The 24760-nt window shown below is 44.8% G+C and overlaps 1 protein-coding gene across 5 annotated transcripts in view; it reads left to right on the plus strand.

Annotated features, from left to right (window-relative positions):
* The first annotated feature begins 707 nt into the window (after positions 1-707).
* Positions 708-24760, plus strand: part of LOC112626416 (protocadherin gamma-C4) — a 108097-nt gene continuing 84044 nt past the window's right edge. Inside the window, exon 1 of one of the 5 annotated variants that reach the window (XM_025388478.1) lies at positions 708-3327. In XM_025388478.1, coding sequence (XP_025244263.1) covers positions 904-3327 — 2424 coding nt within the window. In that variant the 5' untranslated portion in view covers positions 708-903. Of the gene's footprint in view, positions 3328-5971; positions 8575-9267; positions 11944-19534; positions 22128-24760 lie in introns of those variants that run through there. The other 4 variants (XM_025388479.1, XM_025388476.1, XM_025388480.1 and 1 more) reach the window with 4 other exon arrangements.

Raw genomic sequence — 24760 nt, forward strand, 5'->3', positions numbered from 1 at the left:
AAGCATTTTTTGAAATAGCAGAAAAGTTTAAGCAATCACAAAAATGTAAAAATTTCCAAAAACCTTTAATCCTGTTCCTATTTAGCAATATTAGGTGAGAACATCTGTAACTATTGCTGAATTAACATTACTTTTATAACACAAAAATTTAAAAGAAACGTTTTTCCAGGAATTTTACCACCAAAATAAATTAACCCCAGAAAATAATTTCAAAGTGGATAATGTATCCTTATATATGTATTCAATACAATCATATATTTTACATTTACAAACATATAGGTATAAAAATTAAAAATGAATGTATTTCCAAACAAGATTGAACATAAAAATTACTTCAGAAAATTGTTGATGTACAGAAAAAATTGAAGCATCATAAAAAGGAAATTATAATAATTTACATATCTAGAAATAGAGTGCAAAATTCTATGAAGAATAAGAGTAAATTAATATTAAGCGATGGTTTGTGATTTAATTACACACAGAAATTTTATTCCACTTTATTTACAACTCAGATATCTAAAAAATAGATTGCTTTTGAAATACAAATGCAAGAAACAATTGGAGAAATCTAAAATCATAATTAGAAAAGAGTAGTGTTTTCTCTATCAGCCATCTGTTACACATCAGTGGGTGTAGTAACGACTTAGGACTCTGAGCGCCGCTGTTGATCAACTCTAAGCAAAAATCAGGACTCCAACCGGATTTCCAGTTATGTGACTACACAAAACCCGGCAGATCCCACAAACCTGCTCCCAGACTGCAGCAAAACTCAGCCTCTTAACTTAGGGCACTCTGGCTTTCTCCTAAGGAAAAGGATCACCATACTTCGCAGGAGGGAAGAAAGAACCTGATGAAGCAGCGCGCACAGAGAGTATTTTGAGAAAATTCCAAAGCAAGGCAGCAATGGCAGCTCCAACCAAATGCCAGCTCCGCGGAAGATTAGTCCTGCTATGCTCGCTCCTGGGGATGCTATGGGAGGCCAGGGCCAGTCAGATTCGCTACTCAGTGCCTGAAGAGACAGAAAAGGGCTATATTGTGGGCAACATCTCCAAGGACCTGGCTCTGGAGCCCCGGGAGCTGGCTGAGCGCGGAGTACGCATCATCTCCAGAGGTAGGACGCAGCTTTTCTCTCTGAACCCGCGCAGCGGCAGCTTGGTCACCGCGGGTAGGATAGACCGGGAGGAGCTGTGTGCCCAGAGCCCGCGGTGTCTGGTGAACTTTAAAGTCCTGGTTGAAGACAGAGTGAAATTGTACGGAATAGAAATAGAAGTAACTGATATTAACGACAGTGCCCCAAAATTCCAGGCGGAAAGTCTGGAAGTAAAAATTAACGAAGTCGCTGTTCCTGGAGCACGTTATCCACTCCCAGAAGCTGTTGACCCGGATGTGGGCGTGAACTCCCTCCAGAGCTACCAGCTCAGCCCCAATCACCACTTCTCCCTGAACGTGCAGACTGGAGACAATGGAGCCATAAACCCAGAGCTGGTGCTGGAGCGAGCCCTGGACAGGGAGGAGGCGGCTGCTCACCACCTGGTCCTCACGGCCTCAGATGGCGGCGAGCCGCGTCGTTCCAGCACCGTGCGCATCCATGTGACAGTATTGGATACAAATGATAATGCCCCGGTTTTTGCTCAACCGATTTACAGAGTGAAAGTCCTTGAAAACGTGCCCCCAGGCACCTGGCTGCTTACTGTAACAGCCAGCGACCTGGATGAGGGAACCAACGGAAAAGTGGCATACAAATTCTGGAAAATTAATGAAAAACAATCTCTGTTATTCCAGCTTAATGAAAATACTGGGGAAATATCAATAGCAAAAAGTCTAGATTATGAAGAATGTTCATTTTATGAAATGGAAATACAAGCTGAAGATGGTGGGGGATTGAAAGGGTGGACAAAAGTGCTCATTTCAGTGGAAGATGTAAACGACAATAGACCTGAAGTGACCATTACATCTCTGTTTAGCCCAGTGAGAGAAGATGCACCTCAGGGAACAGTAATTCTTCTTTTCAATGCTCATGACCGAGACTCGGGAAAGAATGGTCAAGTTGTCTGTTCTATCCAGGAGAATCTATCTTTTAAATTAGAAAATTCAGAAGAAGATTATTATAGATTGTTGACGGCCCAAATTCTTGACCGAGAAAAAGCCTCAGAATATAATATCACGGTGACTGCAACAGACAGAGGAACTCCGCCCCTGTCCACAGAAATTCACATCACTCTGCAAGTGACTGACATCAATGATAATCCACCTGCCTTCTCTCAAGCCTCCTACTCAGTCTACCTCCCGGAAAACAATGCCAGAGGTACTTCCATCTTCTCGGTGATTGCCTATGACCCTGATAGCAATGAGAATTCTAGAGTTATTTACTCCTTGGCAGAGGATATCATCCAAGGGTCTCCTCTCTCCACCTATGTCTCTATTAACTCAGAGACTGGCGTGCTGTATGCTCTGTGCTCCTTTGACTATGAGCAGTTTAGAGATTTGCAAATGCAGGTGAGGGCAAGTGACAGTGGAAACCCACCACTTAGCAGCAATGTGTCATTGAGACTATTTGTTTTGGACCAGAACGACAATGCCCCGGAAATCCTGTACCCCACCCTCCCCACTGACGGTTCTACTGGTGTGGAGCTGGCACCCCGCTTTGCAGAGCCCGGCTACCTGGTGACCAAGGTGGTGGCAGTGGACAGAGACTCGGGCCAGAATGCTTGGCTGTCCTACCGCTTATTCAAGGCCAGTGAGCCAGGGCTCTTCTCGGTGGGGCTGCACACAGGTGAAGTGCGCACAGCTCGGGCCCTGCTAGATAGAGATGTGCTCAAACAGAGCCTTGTGGTGGCTATACAGGACCATGGCCAGCCCCCTCTCTCCGCCACTGTCACGCTCACAGTAGCCATAGCTGACAGCATCCCAGACATCCTGGCTGACCTGGGCAGTCTTCAGATCCCTGCAGACTTGGAGGCCTCAGACCTTACCCTCTACCTCGTTGTGGCTGTCACAGTGGTCTCCTGTGTCTTCCTCACCTTCGTTATCATGCTGCTGGCCCTCAGGCTGTGGCACTGGCACACCTCACGTCTGCTGCGGGCTACAAGTGATGGGTTGGCTGGTGTGCCCACCTCACACTTTGTGGGTGTAGATGGGGTTAGAGCTTTCCTACAGACCTATTCTCAGGAGTTCTCCCTCACTGCTGACTCAAGGAAGAGCCACCTGATCTTCCCTCAACCCAACTATGCAGACACACTCATCAGCCAGCAGAGCTATGAGAAAAATGAGCCTTTGTGTGTCTCAGTTGATTCCAAGTTTCCTATAGAAGACACCCCTTTGGTTCCGGTGAGTTCAGTTTTTTTCTTTCTTTTCTTTTTTTTTTTTTGGTTTGTTTGTTTTTTGTTTTGTTTTGTTTTTGAGACAGTCTTACTCTGTTGCCCAGGCTGGAGTGCAGTGGTGTGATCTCAGCTCACTGCAACCTCCGCCTCCTAAGTTCAAGCGATTCTCCTGCCTCAGCCTCCCAAGTAGAGTAGCTGGGACTAGAGTAGAATAACTGGGACTACAGGCCTCCCAAGTAGAATAACTGGGACTACAGGCACGTGCCACCATGCCCGGCTAATTTTTTGTGTGTTTTTAGTAGAGACAGGGTGTCACCATGTTGGCCAGGCTGGTTTTGAACTCCTGACCTCAAGTGATCCACCTACCTCAGCCTCCCAAAGTGCTGGGATTACAGGCGTTAGCCACTGCGCCTGGCCCTTTACTTTCTATTATAGTTAGCTTTCTCTTTAACTGTTTGTACTTAAGGTAGTATAAGTTGATATCAGTGTGTTTCTCATCACTTTTCACTGAGCCTAATTGTTGCTCCAACATCAAAAGGAGGCATTTATTCATTATATTTGCTGATATAATTTTCATGTTCTCATAATTAACCTTGCTGTCAACGTAAACCATTTTTCATGGGGCAGCTCTCAGTCTGCATTGATGTGGGCTTTTTGGGTAGGGTTGCTTGATTGGTTGCAGTGGACTCACGTCATAAAATTCTTACTCCTTTTTTTTTTTTTTTAAGAGATGGGGGTGTCATTCTGTTGTCCAGGGTGGAATGCAGTGGTGTGCGTAAAGCTCACTGCAGTCTCAACCTCCTGGGCTTATGCTATCCTCCCACCTTAACCTTCACAGTAGCTAGGCCTGAGGTGGGAGGACTAGCAAGTTACGTTGCCCAGGGTGGTCTCAAATGATCTTCCTGCTTCAGTTTCCCAAAGCACTGCACGGTGAGGTGTAAACCACCTCACCCAGCAAATTCTTACTCCTAAGATCATTTATTCAGGTCATACTATGTTTGTAAGGGTTAACTGATAGAAAGGTAAATGTATTCTTCTTAGAGAAAAAGCTGAAAGCCCAGATTTATTGCTTCTATTCTTCCATTTCTATGATAAGAAAACACCCCTTTGAGGTTATATTTTTCAGATCACAAGTGTGTAAAGTCTGTTTGTATTTATAGATATTTTCTGATGAAGATTCAAACTTCAGTTATCCACTTCCAAATCCTAGTAAACCAATTTTTTTCCCTTTAATGGTGAAAGTTGTAACACTTTTTATTCTCATATCTTCAAAGGTCTTAATTTCCTAACACTTTAATGTTAAATTATGAAGAATAGTAGGACATTCTTCTTTTCTATAGTATATGCTTGCTCAAGAGACATTTCTGAGACTGGACACTGTGAAATGACAAAACAAGGAAATAAAAATATTTCTTTCACTTATATGTTATTTCTGGCTCAATTCTCCAACTTTTGAGGCTAGAAATGAACTTGCATATCAGATATAATTTAAGAAAATAGTCTCAGGAACTGCTGGGAAGATTCTAAAACTCTTTTACTGTTTTTAGCTATAAGGAAGAGAATAATGTATTATTTAGTGTTATTTTAAACATAGTGTCATTTCAAGTAGTAAATAACATTTCACAAGACATTTGAAAATAAGCTTTGAAGTTGAGTCAAAATTCTATGCTAAACATGTGATCCATAGATACATTGATGACTGCTGGCATTTCTGTGGAAATGAAGAATTATTTTATTTGTTTGCAATTACTTGGGTTTCTGTTGCTTTATTTTTAAGAAAAAAAAAGCTAAACTGTCTGGAAATCCTTTATGACATACAGACATTTTAATTATTTCAAACACGTCTTCCCCCTGAAGCGGGTAGCAAAAAATAAAGCATCCTTCAGGCTCATATTTTTAACCATATAACAAGAAAATTATTACAATTTCTGTTCTGAGGAGTAACCTTCATACTTAGTATTTATAAATATTGAAATGTGTGTTAATTTGAGGAAAACATAACATATCCATGAAGGCTTATATGTCATGGTAGGTAGTTACTATTCAATAGTACAAAAATGTCTCTTGCCCTTAAAACCAGAACACAAGGCTCACCAGACAGATAACTGAGCGGAGTATGGAAAATGTTTACTTCTTTTTTCTTGAACTATGTAGGACTTAACTTATTGTGCATTGGTAACAGATTGTAGAACATAAGCTGAAAGATAAAATTCTTGACCTTAATGTGTCGTCTTAAAAAGAAGCATTGATTGACATTCTATATCTTGCATTACTTAAAAATAATGGGGGAGCGCAGTATATATTGACAAAGATTGGCTTTGTGGTGATCATTGTTGAAGGTGGGGTGGCTATGTGAAGGTTCACTACATATACTCCCTACTGTTGTATAAGTTTGAAATTGTGCATAATACATTTATTTGCAACACAAAGCATAGAAATATCTACTATAATACTATGGTGAGAGCAAAATTTGGGGGGAACGTACACCTGCACTTTCGAAGAATATATACATTTTGGAGACCGAATTCAAAATGAAAAACCGGGCTGCTGTCCCGCACGGAGCCTCTGGGCGCCGCTGTCGGCCAGTGCAGAGCAAGCGCTGACGCCGGGGATCCCTCAGCCTCCAGCCTAGGATTCCCTGCGCAGCCAACAACAGAAAGAAGAAAACCAGCACACACACAGAAGCTTCCAGCTGGGCAGACCTCGCCCAGCACACCGAATACCCAGGTCCGAGACCCGGGACTCCTCCTGTCCTGGGCCGAATGCTCTTTTAGCGCGGTAGAGTGCACTTTCTCCAGCTGGAAAAGCGGGGACCCAGCGAGAACCCAAGCGAACGATGGGAGGGAGCTGCGCGCAGAGGCGCCGGGCCGGCCCGCGGCAGGTACTATTTCCCTTGCTGCTGCCTTTGTTCTACCCCGCGCTGTGTGAGCCGATCCGCTACTCGATTCCGGAGGAGCTGGCCAAGGGCTCGGTGGTGGGGAACCTCGCTAAGGATCTAGGGCTCAGTGTCCTGGATGTGTCGGCTCGCAAGCTGCGAGTTAGCGCGGAGAAGCTGCACTTCAGCGTAGACGCGGAGAGCGGGGACTTACTTGTGAAGGACCGAATAGACCGTGAGCAAATATGCAAAGAGAGAAGAAGATGTGAGTTGCAATTGGAAGCTGTGGTGGAAAATCCTTTAAATATTTTTCATATCATTGTGGTGATTGAGGATGTTAATGACCACGCCCCTCAATTCCAGAAAGATGAAATAAACTTAGAAATCAGTGAATCTGTCAGCCCGGGGATGGGAACAATTCTTGAGTCTGCAGAAGATCCTGATATTAGTATGAATTCGCTGAGCAAATACCAACTAAGTCCTAACGAGTATTTCTCATTGGTGGAGAAAGACAATCCTGATGGTGGCAAATATCCAGAATTAGTATTGCAGAAGACTCTGGACCGAGAAACGCAGAGCGCTCACCACTTGGTACTGACTGCCTTAGATGGTGGGGACCCTCCCCGAAGCGGTACTGCTCAGATAAGAATCCTGGTAATAGATGCCAATGACAACCCCCCAGTGTTCAGCCAGGACGTGTACAGGGTCAGCCTACGGGAAGACGTGCCTCCAGGCACCTCCATCCTGAGAGTGAAGGCCACTGACCAGGACGAGGGCATCAACTCGGAGATCACTTACTCCTTCCTTGGTGTGGCTGACAAAGCTCAGCACGTGTTCTCTCTGGATTACGCTACAGGAAACATTCTAACTCAGCAGCCTTTGGATTTTGAAGAAGTGGAAAGATATACGATGAACATAGAGGCAAAAGACCGAGGATCTCTCTCAACACGTTGTAAAGTAATTATAGAAGTTCTAGACGAAAATGACAACAGCCCAGAAATAATCATCACGTCACTCCCTGATCAGATTATGGAGGATTCCCCTCCAGGAGTGGTTGTTGCCCTCTTCAAAACACGGGACCGAGACTCAGGGGAAAATGGGGAAGTCAGGTGTAGTTTAAGTAGAGGTGTTCCATTTAAGATTCATTCTTCTTCTAATAATTACTACAAGCTAGTAACAGATGGGGCCCTGGATCGGGAGCAGACCCCAGAGTACAACGTCACCATCGCAGCCACCGACAGGGGCAAGCCTCCGCTCTCCTCCAGCAAAACCATAACCCTGCACATCACTGACGTCAACGACAACGCGCCCGTTTTCGGACAGTCCGCCTACCTGGTCCATGTGCCAGAAAACAACCAGCCAGGTGCCTCCATAGCGCAAGTCAGTGCCTCTGACCCAGACTTCGGGCCCAATGGCCGTGTCTCCTACTCTCTCGTTGCCAGCGACCTGGAGTCACGAACGCTGTCGTCCTACGTGTCCGTGAGCGCGCAGAACGGGGTGGTGTTCGCGCAGCGCGCCTTTGACCACGAGCAGCTGCGCGCCTTCGAGCTCACGCTGCAGGCCTGCGACCAGGGCTCGCCCGCGCTCAGCGCCAATGTGAGCCTGCGCGTGTTGGTGGGCGACCGTAACGACAACGCCCCGCGGGTGCTGTACCCTGCGCTGGGTCCCGACGGCTCCGCGGTCTTCGACACAGTGCCGCGGGCCGCACAGCCAGGCTACCTGGTGACCAAGGTGGTGGCCGTGGACGCCGACTCGGGGCACAATGCCTGGCTGTCCTACCACGTGGTGCATGCCAGTGAGCCCGGGCTCTTCAGCCTGGGGCTGCGAACTGGCGAGGTGCGCATGGCGCGTGCTTTGGGTGACAAGGACTCGGTCCGCCAGCGCCTGCTAGTCGCTGTAAGAGATGGAGGACAGCCACCTCTTTCAGCCACTGCCATGCTGCACCTGGTGTTCGCAGATAGCTTGCAAGAGGTACTGCCGGATTTCAGCGACCGTCCCACACCCTCTGACTCCCAGGCTGAGATGCAGTTTTACCTGGTGGTGGCCTTGGCCTTGATTTCTGTGCTCTTTCTACTCGCGGTGATTCTAGCTATCGCTCTACGCCTAAGACAGTCTTTCAGCCCTACTGCAGGGGGCTGCTTTGAGTCAGTTCTCTGCTCCAAGTCCGGACCTGTGGGTTCCCCCAGCTACAGTGAGGGAACGTTGCCCTATGCCTATAATTTTTGTGTGCCTGGGGATCAAATGAATCCTGAATTTAATTTCATCACATCTGTTGATCATTGTCCAGCCACACAAGATAACTTCAACAAAGATAGCTCTTCCATGCTACTGGCTAGCATTTTAACTCCTAGCTTGGAAGCAAATAAGATTCTTAAACAGGTAAGTATTTAAAAATGTGTTTAATCCTTTTTATATTACAATATGCCAATATATTCCAATATAGTGATATTATTTTAAGATTCTAGATAACCTCTTCATAGAGTTCCCAAAATATAGGTCAAATTTATGGCTATCATTGTTAAAACAAAAGTTTAAATTAAATGCCTCAATCTTCCTACTATTCAAAGACATTTTAAGGCCATCTACATGGGTAATCTCTGGTGACATTTTTTATGAAATAAAATACCTTTTGGTTAAAAATATAAAATACAGGTATATTTTCACGGCATGGTATTTTAATTGAAACCCTGATGCTACTCAATTTTTCTCAAGTGTTTCATTTACTCAATAAAGGAACACTTGTAAGAATTATAGTTAGGCATCCTACCTGATGATTTTATCGGGACCATGTTATTTCCACTTCCAGAAATGTCGTTCTTTTCAGTCGGTTAAAATCAATTGGAACCAATTATAACCTACAAGTTTTCAGCTCCAGTAATGTTTTGAAAACTTTCTTAAAATTAAGCAAGTCCTTTTAATAATTACTCCTTTCGTGGGTGTTCTTGGTAAAGTTTTAACATCACATAATATAAGCATTGTGTATAATCGTTTTTAAGCTCTACAAATACGTGAGATTCATGAAGAGGTGAGCGTAATCATTTCTTCTGGAATTTCTTAGTCGTTGCAATAATAAGAATGGGCTCTAGGCGCCGCTGTTCACCAATCAGGGAATGGGAAGCTGCGCGCTATTGAGTCCCTCCCTCCCCCGCCTCTACCACACAAAGCAGAATGAGATGGATACTTACTGGAGACTTAGAAGTATTTTCCTGCGCTTTCTGATATATTTTGGATGCAGTCGGCCTAGGACTTCATAGATACATAAACCGATTCACAACCAACCAGCTCGAGAAATCGCGGAATATCGGCTTAGAGCCTGCCATGGCGAATCGGCTACAGCGCCTGGACCGCAGTGGGCTGGTGCTGCTGTGCATTTTCCTGGGGACGCTGCGGGGGTTCCGGGCCGTGCAGATCCGATATTCGGTGCCCGAAGAAACCGAAAAAGGCTACTTCGTGGGCAATATCTCCAAGGACCTGGGGCTGGAGCCCCGGGAGCTGGCGAAGCGCGGAGTCCGCATCGTCTCCAGAGGGAAGACGCAGCTTTTCGCTGTGAATCTGCGAAGCGGCAGCTTGATCACGGCAGGCAGGATAGACCGGGAGGAGCTCTGTGAGACGGTGTCCTCCTGTTTTTTAAATATGGAACTTCTCGTGGAAGACACCTTGAAGATTTACGGAGTGGAGGTGGAAATAATCGACATTAATGATAACGCTCCCAGCTTCCAGGAAGACGAAGTGGAGATAAAAGTCAGTGAGCACGCAATTCCTGGGGCGCGATTTGCTCTTCCTAATGCTAGGGATCCAGATGTGGGCGTGAACTCCCTCCAGAGCTACCAGCTCAGCCCTAATAGTTACTTTTCCTTGCAACTACGGGGCAGAATGGATGGGGCCAAGAATCCAGAGCTAGTACTGGAGGGAAGCCTGGACCGAGAGAAAGAGGCTGCTCACCTGCTCCTCCTCACAGCTTTAGATGGAGGCGATCCCATCCGAAAGGGCTCAGTTCCTATTCGTGTGGTGGTCCTCGATGTAAATGACCACATCCCAGTGTTTACACAGTCCGTATATCGCGTGAGCGTTCCAGAAAACATCAGCTCTGGAACTCGGGTGCTGGTGGTTAATGCAACGGATCCAGACGAGGGAATCAACGGGGAAGTAATGTATTCATTTCGGAACATGGAAAGCAAGGCTTCTGAAATATTCCAATTGGATTCACAAACTGGAGAAGTTCTAGTACGGGGGTCTCTGGATTTTGAAAAATATGGATTCTATGAGATGGAAATTCAAGGCCAAGATGGCGGAGGTCTCTTTACCACCGCGATGATGTTGATCACTGTTGTGGATGTGAATGATAACGCTCCAGAAATAACTATCACCTCTTCTATTAATTCAATTCTGGAAAACTCTCCTCCAGGTACAGTCATTGCTCTTCTAAATGTGCAAGATCAAGATTCTGGAGAAAATGGTCAAGTCTCCTGTTTTATTCCTAACCACTTGCCTTTTAAATTAGAAAAGACTTATGGAAATTATTACAAATTGATAACAAGCAGAGTGCTGGACAGGGAGTTGGTCCAGAGCTACAATATAACGTTGACAGCCACAGACCAGGGAAGCCCGCCTCTGTCTTCAGAAACTCATATCTGGCTGAATGTGGCAGATGACAACGATAACCCTCCTGTTTTTCCTCACTCCTCTTACTTTGCCTATATTCCCGAAAACAACCCCAGGGGTGCCTCCATCTTCTCAGTGACTGCCCTCGACCCGGACAGCAAACAGAATGCCCTGGTCACTTACTCTCTGACGGATGACACTGTCCAGGGGGTGCCTCTATCCTCTTATGTCTCTATTAACTCCAACACTGGTGTTCTCTATGCCCTACAATCTTTCGACTATGAGCAGTTTCGAGACTTACAACTGAGAGTGATAGCACGTGACAGCGGGGACCCGCCCCTCAGCAGCAATGTGTCGCTGAGCCTGTTCGTGCTGGATCAGAACGACAATGCGCCTGAGATCCTGTACCCCGCCCTCCCCACAGACGGTTCCACTGGCGTGGAGCTGGCGCCCCGCTCTGCAGAACCTGGCTACCTGGTGACCAAAGTGGTTGCGGTGGACAAAGATTCAGGCCAGAACGCCTGGCTGTCCTACCGCCTGCTCAAGGCCAGCGAGCCCGGACTTTTCGCGGTAGGGGAGCACACGGGCGAGGTGCGCACGGTGCGGGCCCTGCTGGACAGAGACGCGCTCAAGCAGAGCCTCGTGGTGGCCGTCCAGGACCACGGCCAGCCCCCTCTCTCGGCCACCGTCACGCTCACCGTGGCCGTGGCCGACAGCATCCCCGAAGTCCTGGCGGACCTCGTCAGCCTCGAGTCTCTGGCTAACTCTGAAACCTCAGACCTCACGCTGTACTTGGTGGTGGCGGTGGCCGCAGTCTCCTGCATGTTCCTGGTCTTTGTCGTCGTGCTGCTGGCACTCAGGCTGTGGCGCTGGCATAAGTCACGCCTGCTACAGGCTTTTGAAGGCGGGCTGGCAGGTATGCCCACCTCACACTTCGTAGGCGTGGACGGGGTGCAGGCTTTCCTGCAGACCTATTCCCACGAGGTCTCTCTCATTGCGGACTCGCAGAAGAGTCACGTGATTTTCCCCCAGCCCAACTATGGGGACACGCTCATCAGCCAGGAGAGCTGTGAGAAAAGCGAACCACTCTTGATAGCTGAAGACTCAGCTATCATTTTAGGCAAATGTGACCCGACAAGTAATCAGGTGAGATTTATTTCTCTGCCTCCTAATTGTTGGTGTCTTGGCACAAGTCTTTTAAGGAGATGTTTATTGAGCCTATTATGAAAACTGTTTGGGGGGGCGGCATATATTTAGTTCATTTATATTTAGAGCAATACATGTGAGTTTTACTTTGCCTTTCATGAGATTACCATAATCTTTCAGAACGTTTTTGTGAGTCATTTTTCAATCCTGGCATATTTTCTTTTGATTTCAAAGGGGCCATTCAACTATGCTGGCTTGGTTTGTAGTAAGTTGAATTTTAGTATTATTTTTCTATTATCAGTGTATGAGGCTATCAATTTACTATATATAGATACAAATTAATGATTCACAAACACTTTTTATTTCCATTTCAATTTTGCAGTGCCTTCACTGATTTGTAGTTATATTCCACCATTATTTGCTATTACTGCTAATGTTCAAATTTAGATCCTGTCAATTTAATAGCATGCTCCCTCTAGCTCTCTTTCTCATCTATCTATACACATGCACACACACTTACACATGTAAGCTTTTCTCTGAGCAATTTTATTTTGATTCTTGTTGGCTGGTAATATGTTTAGATCCTGTTGACTATTTCAACTTTGTCTCATTTCTTCATCCTATCAACACAGACATATTTACTGGCTTTTAACTACTGGATTTCCTTGGGAGATAAAATTTAGATGACATTTTTTCTTAAGCTCTAGATATCTTTTCCATTACTATGGTGAAGTTGCATTGACTGGTCTGAGGAAATAATTGAATTATTGAACTGGTATTATTTCCTTTTATTCTTTTACTTTGGTGTCTGCGTTTGTATGTATGGAAGGCTTTTTAATGTAGCAAATCCATATATAGAAATGACTTGATTTTGATTCAGTGCTTCTCAAAAAGCTATTTTCAAATATGCTAAAGATGTCTATAGATTTATTCAAATAGAATAGTTTGTGAATATATAAATAGATTGAAGGTATTTGGACTTTAATGAAACTGATTTAGCTAGTATCCTTCTGGCTATTTTTTGTTCATTTTCAGTGTACTTGGGAGTCATAGATTCCTTCTTTCTTTCCTTTATAAGGTCTTTCTTATGGCAAATAGTACATTCAGTTCTTTTATTCAGACCAACTTGTTACTGAAGCTTGATAATTGCCTGACATACATGTTATCTGAAGCAATGTCTAGGAAAGTCAAATGAGGAATGGAGACTTATCTAGGGTTTTTGATCACAGGAATAATTTCCATCATCAATTCACTTAACACTCTCGCATCACTTCTAGGTATTTGCCCCAAATTACTTGCTTATTTATGTTCCCTTTCAAGTTTATTTTTCTCATTTAGAAATTTACCTTATGTCATTAGTTGTAAACTGACTATCTAGGGCTCGCACAAAAAATAATTTCAACTGTAGGAAAGGCAAGTCTTCCAACAGATGCCTACATTCGTCTTGAAGTCAAGAAAAATGTTGGGGTATTTTGAGCATCTAGAGATAGGATTTATACTTGTGGAATTCCAAACTGAGAAAATGGATGTAAGGCATTGTGCTTTGACTGGAACTAAATAAAAAGGATATGAGGTATTTGGCTGGGAAAAGGAGATTGTTCCATATTATAAAACCTCATCTAAACTAACTGGAAGCTTGCACCCAAGACCTTGGAGAACAAAAAGTAAGGATTGGCTTTGAAATGTGATATTAAGATGGTTATGTTGATTTGGAGGTAGTGATAAAGTTCTGTTAAGGTATAACATATAGTCCCATTAAATAGAGGATAAAAATAAAACACCCTCACATTTCATGTTATTAAATTCCTAAGGCTACCTACTAGGCTATACCTTTATATTCTCTTTATGATTAAAGTGTAAAACACTTAATAATCCTTTTCAGAAACCTCTTTTATAAGTGATAAGAAAGGTTTGGCTATCTTTATTCTGAATATGCCCTATATAGCTTTCAGTGCTCCTCCAGTTTTCTCTGATAAAACTAAGAGGAAAATTATCTGCACATCAGATTGAAAATAATACTGCATATCATTTCATAGTGGTCAAAATTTTCCCATACCACTTGGTAGGGATGTTTTCCCACATTGTTTTTGTTGTACATCAGGAGAGAAGACTTTGCCTAGTTCTTCCAATATGTGCATTGCTTCTGCTTAGAAAAAAAGAAACTTGGGCCGGCGCGGTGGTTCACGCCTGTAATCCCACCACTTTGGGAGGCTGAGGTGGGTGGATCACGAGGTCAGGAGATAGAGAGCATCCTGCCTAACATGGTGAAACCCCGTCTCTACTAAAAATACAAAAAATTAACCGGGCAAGGTGGCGGGCGCCTGTAGTCCCAGCTACTGGGGAAACTGAGGCAGGAGAATGGCCTGAACCTGGCAGGCAGAGCTTGCAGTGAGCAGAGATCGTGTCACTGCACTCCAGCCTGGGCGAAAGAGTGAGACTCCATCTCAAAAAAAAAAAAAAAAAAAGAAGAAGAAGAAAAGAAAAGAAAAAAAGAAAAAAGAAAAAAACGTTTCCCTTCTCTTTACTGGGTTAATGACTGTTCTATAGGATCCCATCTCTAAGGAATCTTCTTTGGTAGTAAACACTGGAAAATAGTCACTACCAAAACTCTTAAAGTGTCTAGTTTCCTATACATTAGTCCAACACATCAGTCTAAATTCTGAATCCTATTGAATTAGCAAAGTCTTCCCGGTGCAGTTTTCTAAATAGACTCAGAGCCCCGCTGTTGGCCAATGTGCTGCAAGAGCTGGAGCCTCCGATCTACCAGGACTGTATTGTGCTCAGTCACAGAAGAAAGTCGGAAAGGAAAGTGGCCAAGACTTGGGCCTTCTGCTCCCTCAAATCTGATTCCTTACGGATTGGGGTGCCTTCAAACTGGGAGCATTGGGTTTTCTATGTGTGGAAGTAAATATTTTAAAAGCACTTTGTGAAACATTTTCTCTTAACGTCGTAGACTGCAGCAACGCACGGGAAGGATGGGAAACAGGGTGAAGCAGAGAAGCAGGACCCGGCGGCGGCAAATACTCTTCCCTTTCCTGCTGCCTTTGTTCTGCGGGATGCCCTCGGAGCAGATCCACTACTCTAATCCAGAAGAAACGGTCCGGGGCTCGGTGGTGGGGAACGTTGCTGAGGACATGGGGCTGCATGTTCAGGATTTATTGACCCCAAACCTTAGAGTTAGTACAGAGGAACAGTACTGTACCGTGAACACGGAGAATGGGAACATTCTTGTGAGTGACAGAATAGATCGAGAGTCACTCTGTCCTCAAAATCCTGTGTCATACCCTCAGAGATTGTACCAGAGAATCCTCTAAATGTTTTTCACATAAATGTGATGATAGAAGATATAAATGATAATCCACCTTATTTTCCCCAAAATAGCATTGTTTCACAAATCAATGAGCTAGCAATTCCAGGCACTCGGTTTGGCCTGGAATCTGCTATAGATGCAGATGTAGGGCTCACTGTCTCCAGAGTTACCAGCTCAGCTCTAATGAACATTTCTCTCTGATGATGGACAAGACTGAAGGCAAGAATGCTCCAGAATTAGTACTGGAGAAGCCCCTGGACCAGGAAGGATAGAGCTCTCATCTCCTGGTCCTGAAAGCAGTAGATGGGGGTGACCCAGTCCTAACTGGCACTGCTGCAATTCAAATTGAGGTCACTGATGGCAACGATAATGCCCCAGTTTTTAGCCAGGATGTATACAAAGTCAGCCTTAGAGAGAATGTGCCCCCAGGCACCCGTGTACTGAAGGTGACAGCCACTGACCAGGATGAGGATGTCAATGCAGAGATCACCTAGTCTTTCAAATCCCTACCAGATGATATTGGAAATATGTTTGTGCTAGACCATCAAAATGGGGAAATTAAATCCAAAGACTTAATAGACTTCGAAATTTATAGCAGTTACACCATGAGCATAGAGGCAAAGGATGGTGGAGGCATGACCAGCGAATGTAAAATTATGCTAGAAATCCTAGATGAGAACCACAACGCCCCAGACGTGGTTTTTACTTCGGTGTCCAGTTCTGTAACTGAGGTTGCAGAACCCTGGACGGCGATCATTCTGTTCAAAACACATGATAAAGATTCGGGAGAAAATGGGGAGGTTACATGCCTCATAAACGAAAGAATTCCTTTTAGAATCGAATCTTCCGCCAATAATGACTATAAGCTTGTAACAGATGGGACCCTGGATTGGGACCCCGGAGTACAAGGTCACCATCACTGCCACTGACAGGGGCAAGCCTCCGCTCTCATCCAGCACAAGCGTCACCCTATGCATTGGTGACGTCAACGACAGTGCTCCGATTTTCCACCAGGTCTCCTACGGGGTCCACGTGGCCGAAAACAACCCTCTCGGAGCCTCCATCACACAAGTCAGCGCCTCTGACCTGGACCTAGGGCTGAATGGCCAAGTCTCCTGCTCCATTGTTAACAGTGACTTGGAGCTGCGGGCACCGTCGTCGTACGTGTCCGTGAGTGCACAGAGCGGGATGGTGTTCGCACAGCGAGCCTTCGAACACGAGCAACTGCACGCCTTCGAGCAGCTGCGCGCCTTGGAGTTCAAGCTGCAGGCCCACCAGGGCTCGCCTGCGCTCAGTGCCAACGTAAGCCTGCGCGTGTTGGTGGGCGACCTCAATGACAATGTGCGGCAGGTGCTGTACCCCGCGCTGGGGTCCCATGGCTCCGCACTCTTCGATATGGTGCCACTCGCCGCAGAGTCTGGCTACCTGGTGACTAAGGTGGTGGCGTTGGACGCAGATTCGGGACACGAAGATTGGCTGTCCTACCACGTGCTGCAGGCCATCCAGCCCGGGCTCTTCAGCCTGGGGCTGCCCACGGGCGAGGTGCGCACTGCGCGTGCCTTGGGCTACAGTGACTCGGCCCGACAGCGCCTGCTGGTTGCTGTGCATGACGGAGGACAGCTGCCCCTCTCTGCCACCGCTACACTTCACCTAGTCTTCGCAGACAGCCTGCAGGAGGCACTGCCAGACTTCATTGACCGTCCTGTGGCCTCTAATTCCCAGGCAAAGCTGCAGATTTACTTGGTCGTGGCCTTGGCCTTGATTTCTATGCTCTTCTTCCTCGCAGTGATTTTGGCGGTCGCCTTGTCCAGCCCCTCTGCCTGGGGTTGGTTTCACCCTGGCCTGTGTTATGAGACTCGACCGGGGTTTCTCCCAACTACAATTAGGGAACTTTGCTTTATTCCTGCAATCTGTATGTTCCCTCGGATTCTAGAAAAAGAAGATTTAATTTTCTCACCGTGCCGGGCGCGGTGGCTCAAGTCTGTAATCCCAGCACTTTGGGAGGCCGAGACGGGCGGATCACGAGGTCAGGAGATCGAGACCATCCTGGCTAACACGGTGAAACCCCGTCTCTACTTAAAAAAATACAAAAAACTAGCCGGGGGACGTGGCAGGCGCCTGTAGTTCCGGGAGGCGGAGCTTGCAGTGAACCCAGATCACACCACTGCACTCCAGCCTGGGCGACAAAGCGAGACTCCGTCTCAAAAAACAATAATAATAATAATAATTTTCTCACCGTGACACCAGAAACAGTCCCCCCACAAGATCTTTCTAATGAAGTTTCTCTGGTAGCAAGCTTCACTGAAGAGAATAACAAGATAAGCTCTAACTCTGTTGCTCCTACTCACCTGAGTTCCAATGAATGTCTTTCTTTTACAAATGGGTGTGGTTTAATTTTCAAACCAATATTTTGGCAAGAAAATCTTAAACATATTATATCTACTATTGCTCCAGGTTTGTTTGCTCACTCTTAATATTTCCTACTCCTTTCTGTGTGGGCGAGTAACTTCATTATTAGCTTTCATGTATTTTGACCATTTTTACCTGATACTTTTTTTTTTTCCCGGACGCAGTCTCGCTCTGTGGTCCAGGCTGGAGTGTAGTGGCTCACTGCAAGCTCCGTCTCCCAGGTTTTGGTCATTCTCCTGCCTCAGCCTCCTGAGTAGCTGGGACTACAGGCGCCCGCCACCACACCCCACTAATTTTTTGTATTTTTAGTAGAGACGTGGTTTCACCATGTTAGCCAGGATGGTCTCTATCTCCTGACCTCGTGATCCGCCCGCCTTGGCCTCCCAAAGTGCTGCTGGGATTACAGGTGTGAGCCACTGCGCCCCACCCAGAGACATTCTTTATACACACACACACACACACACACACACACACACACACACGTGAGAAGTGGATATTATGATACTGCTGTCATTGAGATATTTTAATTGAAGAATAAATTTTTTTCCTGTGGTGTTTCTTGGGACATCAATATCTTGAGTATATAAGGCTTTTTCTTTAATCCATTAACTATACATTTTGAGGAAAATGCATGAGAAAATGCTTTTTATAAAAAAAAAAAATTGAGATTAAAGTCTCACTATGTTGCCCAGGCTGGACTCAAACTCTTGGGTGGTGGCAATCCTCCCACCTCAATCTCCAGAGTAGCTGAGACTACAGTTGCCTGACACTGTGCCTGGCAGAGAAAAAAGCTTAAAAAAATAAGAACATGGTAATGATTTGATAATATTCAGTTACGTTTACTTGTGATTCTTGTAATTCAAGAAAACTCAATTTTGCGTTTGATCTTTTCTCACAGCTACCTATATATTTCTTCCCAATTTAAAATATATTATTTTATTTTATGCCTAGCAAACATCTTATCCTTACAGTATAAATATTTATGCTCATGAAAGTACAGTAGCCAGTTATTTCTTAGGCAGAATTTTTTCCCTATATTTTGATGGGCTTCCAAAAGTATTACCAGTAATTCTCAGTAATTACAATTAGGTCAGTTACCCAGGAAAAGGTAAGTGTAACATTCTTTGGACTACCAATTTTCTTTTACTAAGTTTCCTCAACACTTAATATTTTTGAAATATAATGTATTAATAGAATCCTGGAGTACTTCCGTTATTTCCAGTCAATGCAAGTTGGAATACTTCCACTTTATGCTAAAAATATAAATGTTTCTTTTTCACTTGGGTTCTTGTTAAGTGTGATTCTGATAATGTATACAATCACATATCTCATTTTTAGGTTTCCATATTTTCATGAAAATTTGATTTTTAAGCGTTAAATTTCAACAACCTGGTAAAGTAATCCTTCCATTCAGGTTTGTTCAAGGAATCTATTTAAAAACGTTTTCCCCAAATTATAGCTGAATCAGAAAGTTTAAATTATTCTATTATATGATATGTCAAAAAAGAGAAACTCCTCGAGAGACATCCCCCATGATAGGTGTATTGGGGGAACAGTAATCTCAAAGCAGATGCACTAAAATTATAAGATTAAAATAATTGTTTACAGAAACTTCTAATTCATTTAAAAGCTCATTGGGGGAAAAAAAAAAAGCTCATTGGGTGGGAAAAAAAAAAAAGCTCACTGAAGTTTCTTCTAAAGCGAATACTGTAGATTTCCATCCCCTTTTGAAGAACAGTAGGTGGAGCTATTTAAGATATAAAAACGAAATATCCTTTCTGGAAGTTCAAGATTGTGCAGTAATTGGTTAGGACTCTGAGCGCCGCTGTTCACCAATCGGGGAGAGAAAAGCGGAGCTCCTGCTCGCCTTGCACGCGCCTGAAGCACAAAGCAGATAGCTAGGAATGAACCATCTCTGGGACTATGAGGAAACAACGGAGGAGCTCTGACTTCCAAACTGTCCCATTCTAGAGGCGAAAGAACTGTTCCTGACTTAAGTGATTAAGGGCAGAATTGAAAATAATTCTGGAGGAAGATGAGAATGATTCCTGAGCGACCGCACCGGGACTGCAAAGATCTGGTCCTGCTGGGAATCCTCCTCGGGATTCTGTGGGAGACCAGATGCACCCAGATACGCTATTCAGTTCCGGAAGAGCTGGAGAAAGGCTCTAGGGTGGGCGACATCTCCAAGCACCTGGGGCTGGAGCCCCGGGAGCTGGCGGAGCGCGGAGTCCGCATCGTCCCCAGAGGTAGAACGCAGCTTTTCGCCCTGAACCCGCGCAGCGGCAGCTTGGTCACGGCGGGCAGGATAGACCGGGAGGAGCTCTGTATGGGGGCCAACAAGTGTCAATTAAATCTAGACATTCTGATTGAGGATAAAGTGAAAATATATGGAGTAGAAGTAGAAGTAAGGGACATTAACGACAATGCGCCTTATTTTCGTGAAAGTGAATTAGAAATAAAAATCAGTGAAAACGCAGCCACTGATATGCGGTTCCCTCTACCCCACGCCTGGGATCCGGATATTGGGAAGAACTCTCTCCAGAGCTACGAGCTCAGCCCGAATACTCACTTCTCCCTGATGGTGCAAAATGGAGCCGACGGTAGTAAGTACCCCGAATTGGTGCTGGAACGCGCCCTGGACCGCGAAGAAAAGGCTGCTCACCACCTGGTCCTTACGGCCTCGGATGGGGGCGATCCGGTGCGCACAGGCACCGCGCGCATCCGCGTGATGGTTCTGGATGCGAATGACAACGCGCCAGCGTTTGCCCAGCCCGAGTACCGCGCGAGCGTTCCGGAGAATCTGGCCGTGGGCACGCAGCTGCTTGTAGTCAACGCTACCGACCCTGACGAAGGAGTCAATGCGGAAGTGAGGTATTCCTTCCGGTATGTGGACGACAAGGCGGCCCAAGTTTTCAAACTAGATTGTAATTCAGGGACAATATCAACAATAGGGGAGTTGGATCACGAGGAGTCAGGATTCTACCAGATGGAAGTGCAAGCAATGGATAATGCAGGATATTCTGCGCGAGCCAAAGTCCTGATCACTGTTCTGGACGTGAACGACAACGCCCCAGAGGTGGTCCTCACCTCTCTCGCCAGCTCGGTTCCCGAAAACTCTCCCAGAGGGACATTAATTGCCCTTTTAAATGTAAATGACCAAGATTCTGAGGTAAACGGACAGGTGATCTGTTTCATCCAAGGAAATCTGCCCTTTAAATTAGAAAAATCTTACGGAAATTACTATAGTTTAGTCACAGACATAGTCTTGGATAGGGAACAGGTTCCTAGCTACAACATCACAGTGACCGCCACTGACCGGGGAACCCCGCCCCTATCTACGGAAATTCACATCTTGCTGAACGTGGCAGACACCAACGACAACCCGCCGGTCTTCCTTCAGGCCTCCTATTCCGCTTATATCCCAGAGAACAATCCCAGAGGAGCTTCCCTCGTCTCCGTGACCGCCCACGACCCCGACTGTGAGGAGAACGCCCAGATCACTTATTCCCTGGCTGAGGACACCGTCCAAGGGGCACCCCTATCGTCCTACTTGTCCATCAACTCCGACTCTGGGGTACTGTATGCGCTGAGCTCCTTCGACTACGAGCAGTTGCGAGACTTGCAAGTGAAAGTGATGGCGCGGGACAACGGGCACCCGCCCCTCAGCAGCAACGTGTCGTTGAGTCTGTTTGTGCTGGACCAGAACGACAATGCGCCCGAGATCCTGTACCCCGCCCTCCCCACAGACGGTTCCACTGGCGTGGAGCTGGCGCCCCGCTCCGCAGAGCCCGGCTACCTGGTGACCAAGGTGGTGGCGGTGGACAGAGACTCGGGCCAGAACGCCTGGCTGTCCTACCGCCTGCTCAAGGCCAGCGAGCCAGGACTCTTAGCGGTGGGGCTGCACACCGGCGAGGTGCGCACGGCGCGGGCCCTGCTGGACAGAGACGCGCTCAAGCAGAGCCTCGTGGTGGTCGTCCAGGACCACGGCCAGCCCCCTCTCTCGGCCACCGTCACGCTCACGGTGGCCGTGGCCGACAGCATCCCCAAAGTCCTGGCGGACCTCGGCAGCCTCGAGTCTCCAGTTAATTCTGAAACCTCGGACCTTACGCTGTACCTAGTGGTGGCGGTGGCCGCGGTCTCCTGCGTCTTCCTGGCCTTCGTCATCGTGTTGCTGGCGCTCAGGCTGCGGCGCTGGCACAAGTCACGCCTGCTGCAGGCTTCAGAAGGCGGCTTCACAGGAGCCCCGGCGTCGCACTTTGTGGGCGTGGACGGGGTGCAGGCTTTTCTGCAGACCTATTCCCACGAGGTCTCCCTCACCTCGGACTCGCGCAAGAGTCACCCGATCTTGCCCCAGCCCAACTATGCAGACACGCTCGTCAGCCAGGAGAGCGGTGGAAAAAGCGAGTCCCTTTTGCTGTCAGGTGATTCCGTATTTTCTAAAGACAGTCGTGCGTTAATTCAGGTGAGTTTATATCAAATCTTTTCTTTCTTTCTTTCTTTCTTTCTTTCTTTCTTTCTTTCTTTCTTTCTTTCTTTCTTTCTTTCTTTCTTCCTTCCTTCCTTCCTTCCTTCCTTCCTTCCTTCCTTTCTCTCTCTCTCTCTCTCTCTCTCTCTTTCTTTCTTTCCTCTCTTTCCTCTCTTTTCTCTCTTTCCTTTCTTTTCTTGTTCTGTCGCCCACGCTGGAATGCAGCGGCACGATCATAGCTCACTGCAGCCTCAAACTCCTAGGCTCAAGCAATTCTCCCGCCTTCTCCTCTGGTGTAACAGGGACTACAGTTGCAAGCCACAGCCCTGCTATCTATCTGTCTATCTATCTGCCTGTCTGTCTATCTATCTATCTATCTATCTATCTATCTATCTATCTATCTATCTATCTATCTATCTATCTATCTATCTATTACTTTCTTGTAGAGACAGGAGTCTCACTATGTTGGCCAGGCTGATCTGGAACTTGGGCTCAGGTGAGCCTCCTGCTTCACCCTCCATAAGTGCTGGGATTAGGGGTGTGAACCACAGTGCCCGCCCTTATCAAATATTCTTTTCTGAGCCTGGAGAAATATATCCCTTAGCACATCTGGAATTTATAAAGCAGACATCAATAAATTTATACATATGTGACAGACACCAACAACAATCCAGCCACCTTCCCTCATACCTTATTTATGTACATATATTTTACATGATAGATATAATTTATTAACAATTTATAACATTAATACTCTATATCATTTTCTAGCTTAATTTATCAATGGTAATGCTCTTTTCCCACTTTTAATTTTTTTCCCATTGACCATGCAGCAGTTTTGTGTAGAACATCTGATAACAACTGATCTGTTTATCTAGAGGGGAGAAATCTAATTCAATGGAAAATATAAATAAAATTTTAGTAAACTTTTATAAATAGAGTGGCTTTTAACTACACTTGAGATTGCTAGCAAATTCATAAAGTGAATTTAGTTTCTTTCAAAGTGCAGTAATTCTTTCTGGCCATTAGGGATATGTCCATTTATACTTTCTCAGTATCCCAAGTCATTTCATGGTTTTAAATCATTTATGAACTTCCAAATATAGTGAATTTATTTCTTCTGCATTTAAAATTTTATCACTTAAATATACAATATCCCGTATTGCCATGACAAAAAACAGTAAAGACTATTTTTCACTTCTGTTATGCATTTCATTAATACAATATCTGTGTGTGTTTCCAAGTTAGACATTTCTTTTGCCCATTTCCTACATTAATGATATTAATGATGACTTTGTGGAATATTCAGAATTAACAAAATGTGTTTTGAGTACTTTTTTAGTACTGGGGCAAATTTGCAGTAATTTCCCCTGCTTTCTACATTAAATTCCCCATAACTATTACAACTAAGGGAAAATTTCTGAAACGTGCACAGATTCTAAGTGTTTTCTGAGAACTTTATGCTTATTGTAGAGTGTTTACAGATAATGAATGCTAAAGTGTATTACTCTTTGAAAAGCATTGCCTGATTTCTTTTGGTGAATTCTGTAAAGGTGTAGGGAAACATAACATCCCAATTATTTTTTCTTTCTTCTTTGTTTGCTGCCTGTCTACTGTGAAACATACAAAACATACAATAATTAAAACTCAGAAAAGAGATTGGATACCACTTAGAGAATGAAAGACATCCAAAGGCTCTAAAATGAGGCAGTTGCTGCTTCTGAGACCAAAAAAGGGGACAAAATATAGAGTGTGTGGTTCTACTTGTGTGATTTTTTGAAAGAAAGTATTTGAATTTATCTAAACATTCTAAATTTGTGTTTACATTAGTTTTCAAATAAAATTTAATAAGTACAGTGTTCTATAGGTAATATTGAAAGAAATAGAGGACAATGAACCCTCCCTTCTCCATCGTCTTGTAGGAACTACCAAAATGTTTATCACATGGACAGTTCTCATATGTAGTCAAATAGAAAGAAAGACATAATAGGAAAACAAATGATTTGGAAAGCTAAGCTAACATGGTCTAATTATTCTGACCTCTGTTCACCTAACTTGATTTAGGAACAAATCATTGAGAGTTAGAGCATAATAGTCAAGACCTTTAGACGATATCTCAAATATCAGTGATTTCAATCAACTATGTTTCCAGTTTGAGCTGAATAGACTTTATTAAATATTTGTTGAATGAATGGATAAACAAATAATGTACTCTGGGGATTACCTGATACCAGGATTTTGAATTTTCAGATAAGTCGTAGAAGGACAGCAGCTTTGCAATTAGCTAACTTCTTAACTGTGTCACCTTTAGAAAGTTATTTAATCTCTTTGAGCTTCAGCAAAGTAGAAATAATCATATCTAATTTGAAAGGTCCTGGTGATGGCTAGAGCTAACAAAAATCATCTGATTCACAGCATGCAATTAGTTAACAGTAGCCATTTTTAGTGGTTGACAAAAAAAAAAAAAGGATTTATATTTTCAATGCCAGCACACTCGATGTCCTGTTGGGAAAAGTAATAATGATTTTTGTGCTTCTCCATGTGGTACAATGGAATGATTTGTGGATGGAAATAAAACTATTCTAAAATTTTTTGAAAGCTGGTTTAAAAATCTTAAGTGCCTAGGTACA

The sequence above is a fragment of the Theropithecus gelada genome, chromosome 6, assembly GCF_003255815.1.
Source record: "Theropithecus gelada isolate Dixy chromosome 6, Tgel_1.0, whole genome shotgun sequence".
In the NCBI taxonomy this organism is placed as follows: domain Eukaryota; kingdom Metazoa; phylum Chordata; class Mammalia; order Primates; family Cercopithecidae; genus Theropithecus; species Theropithecus gelada.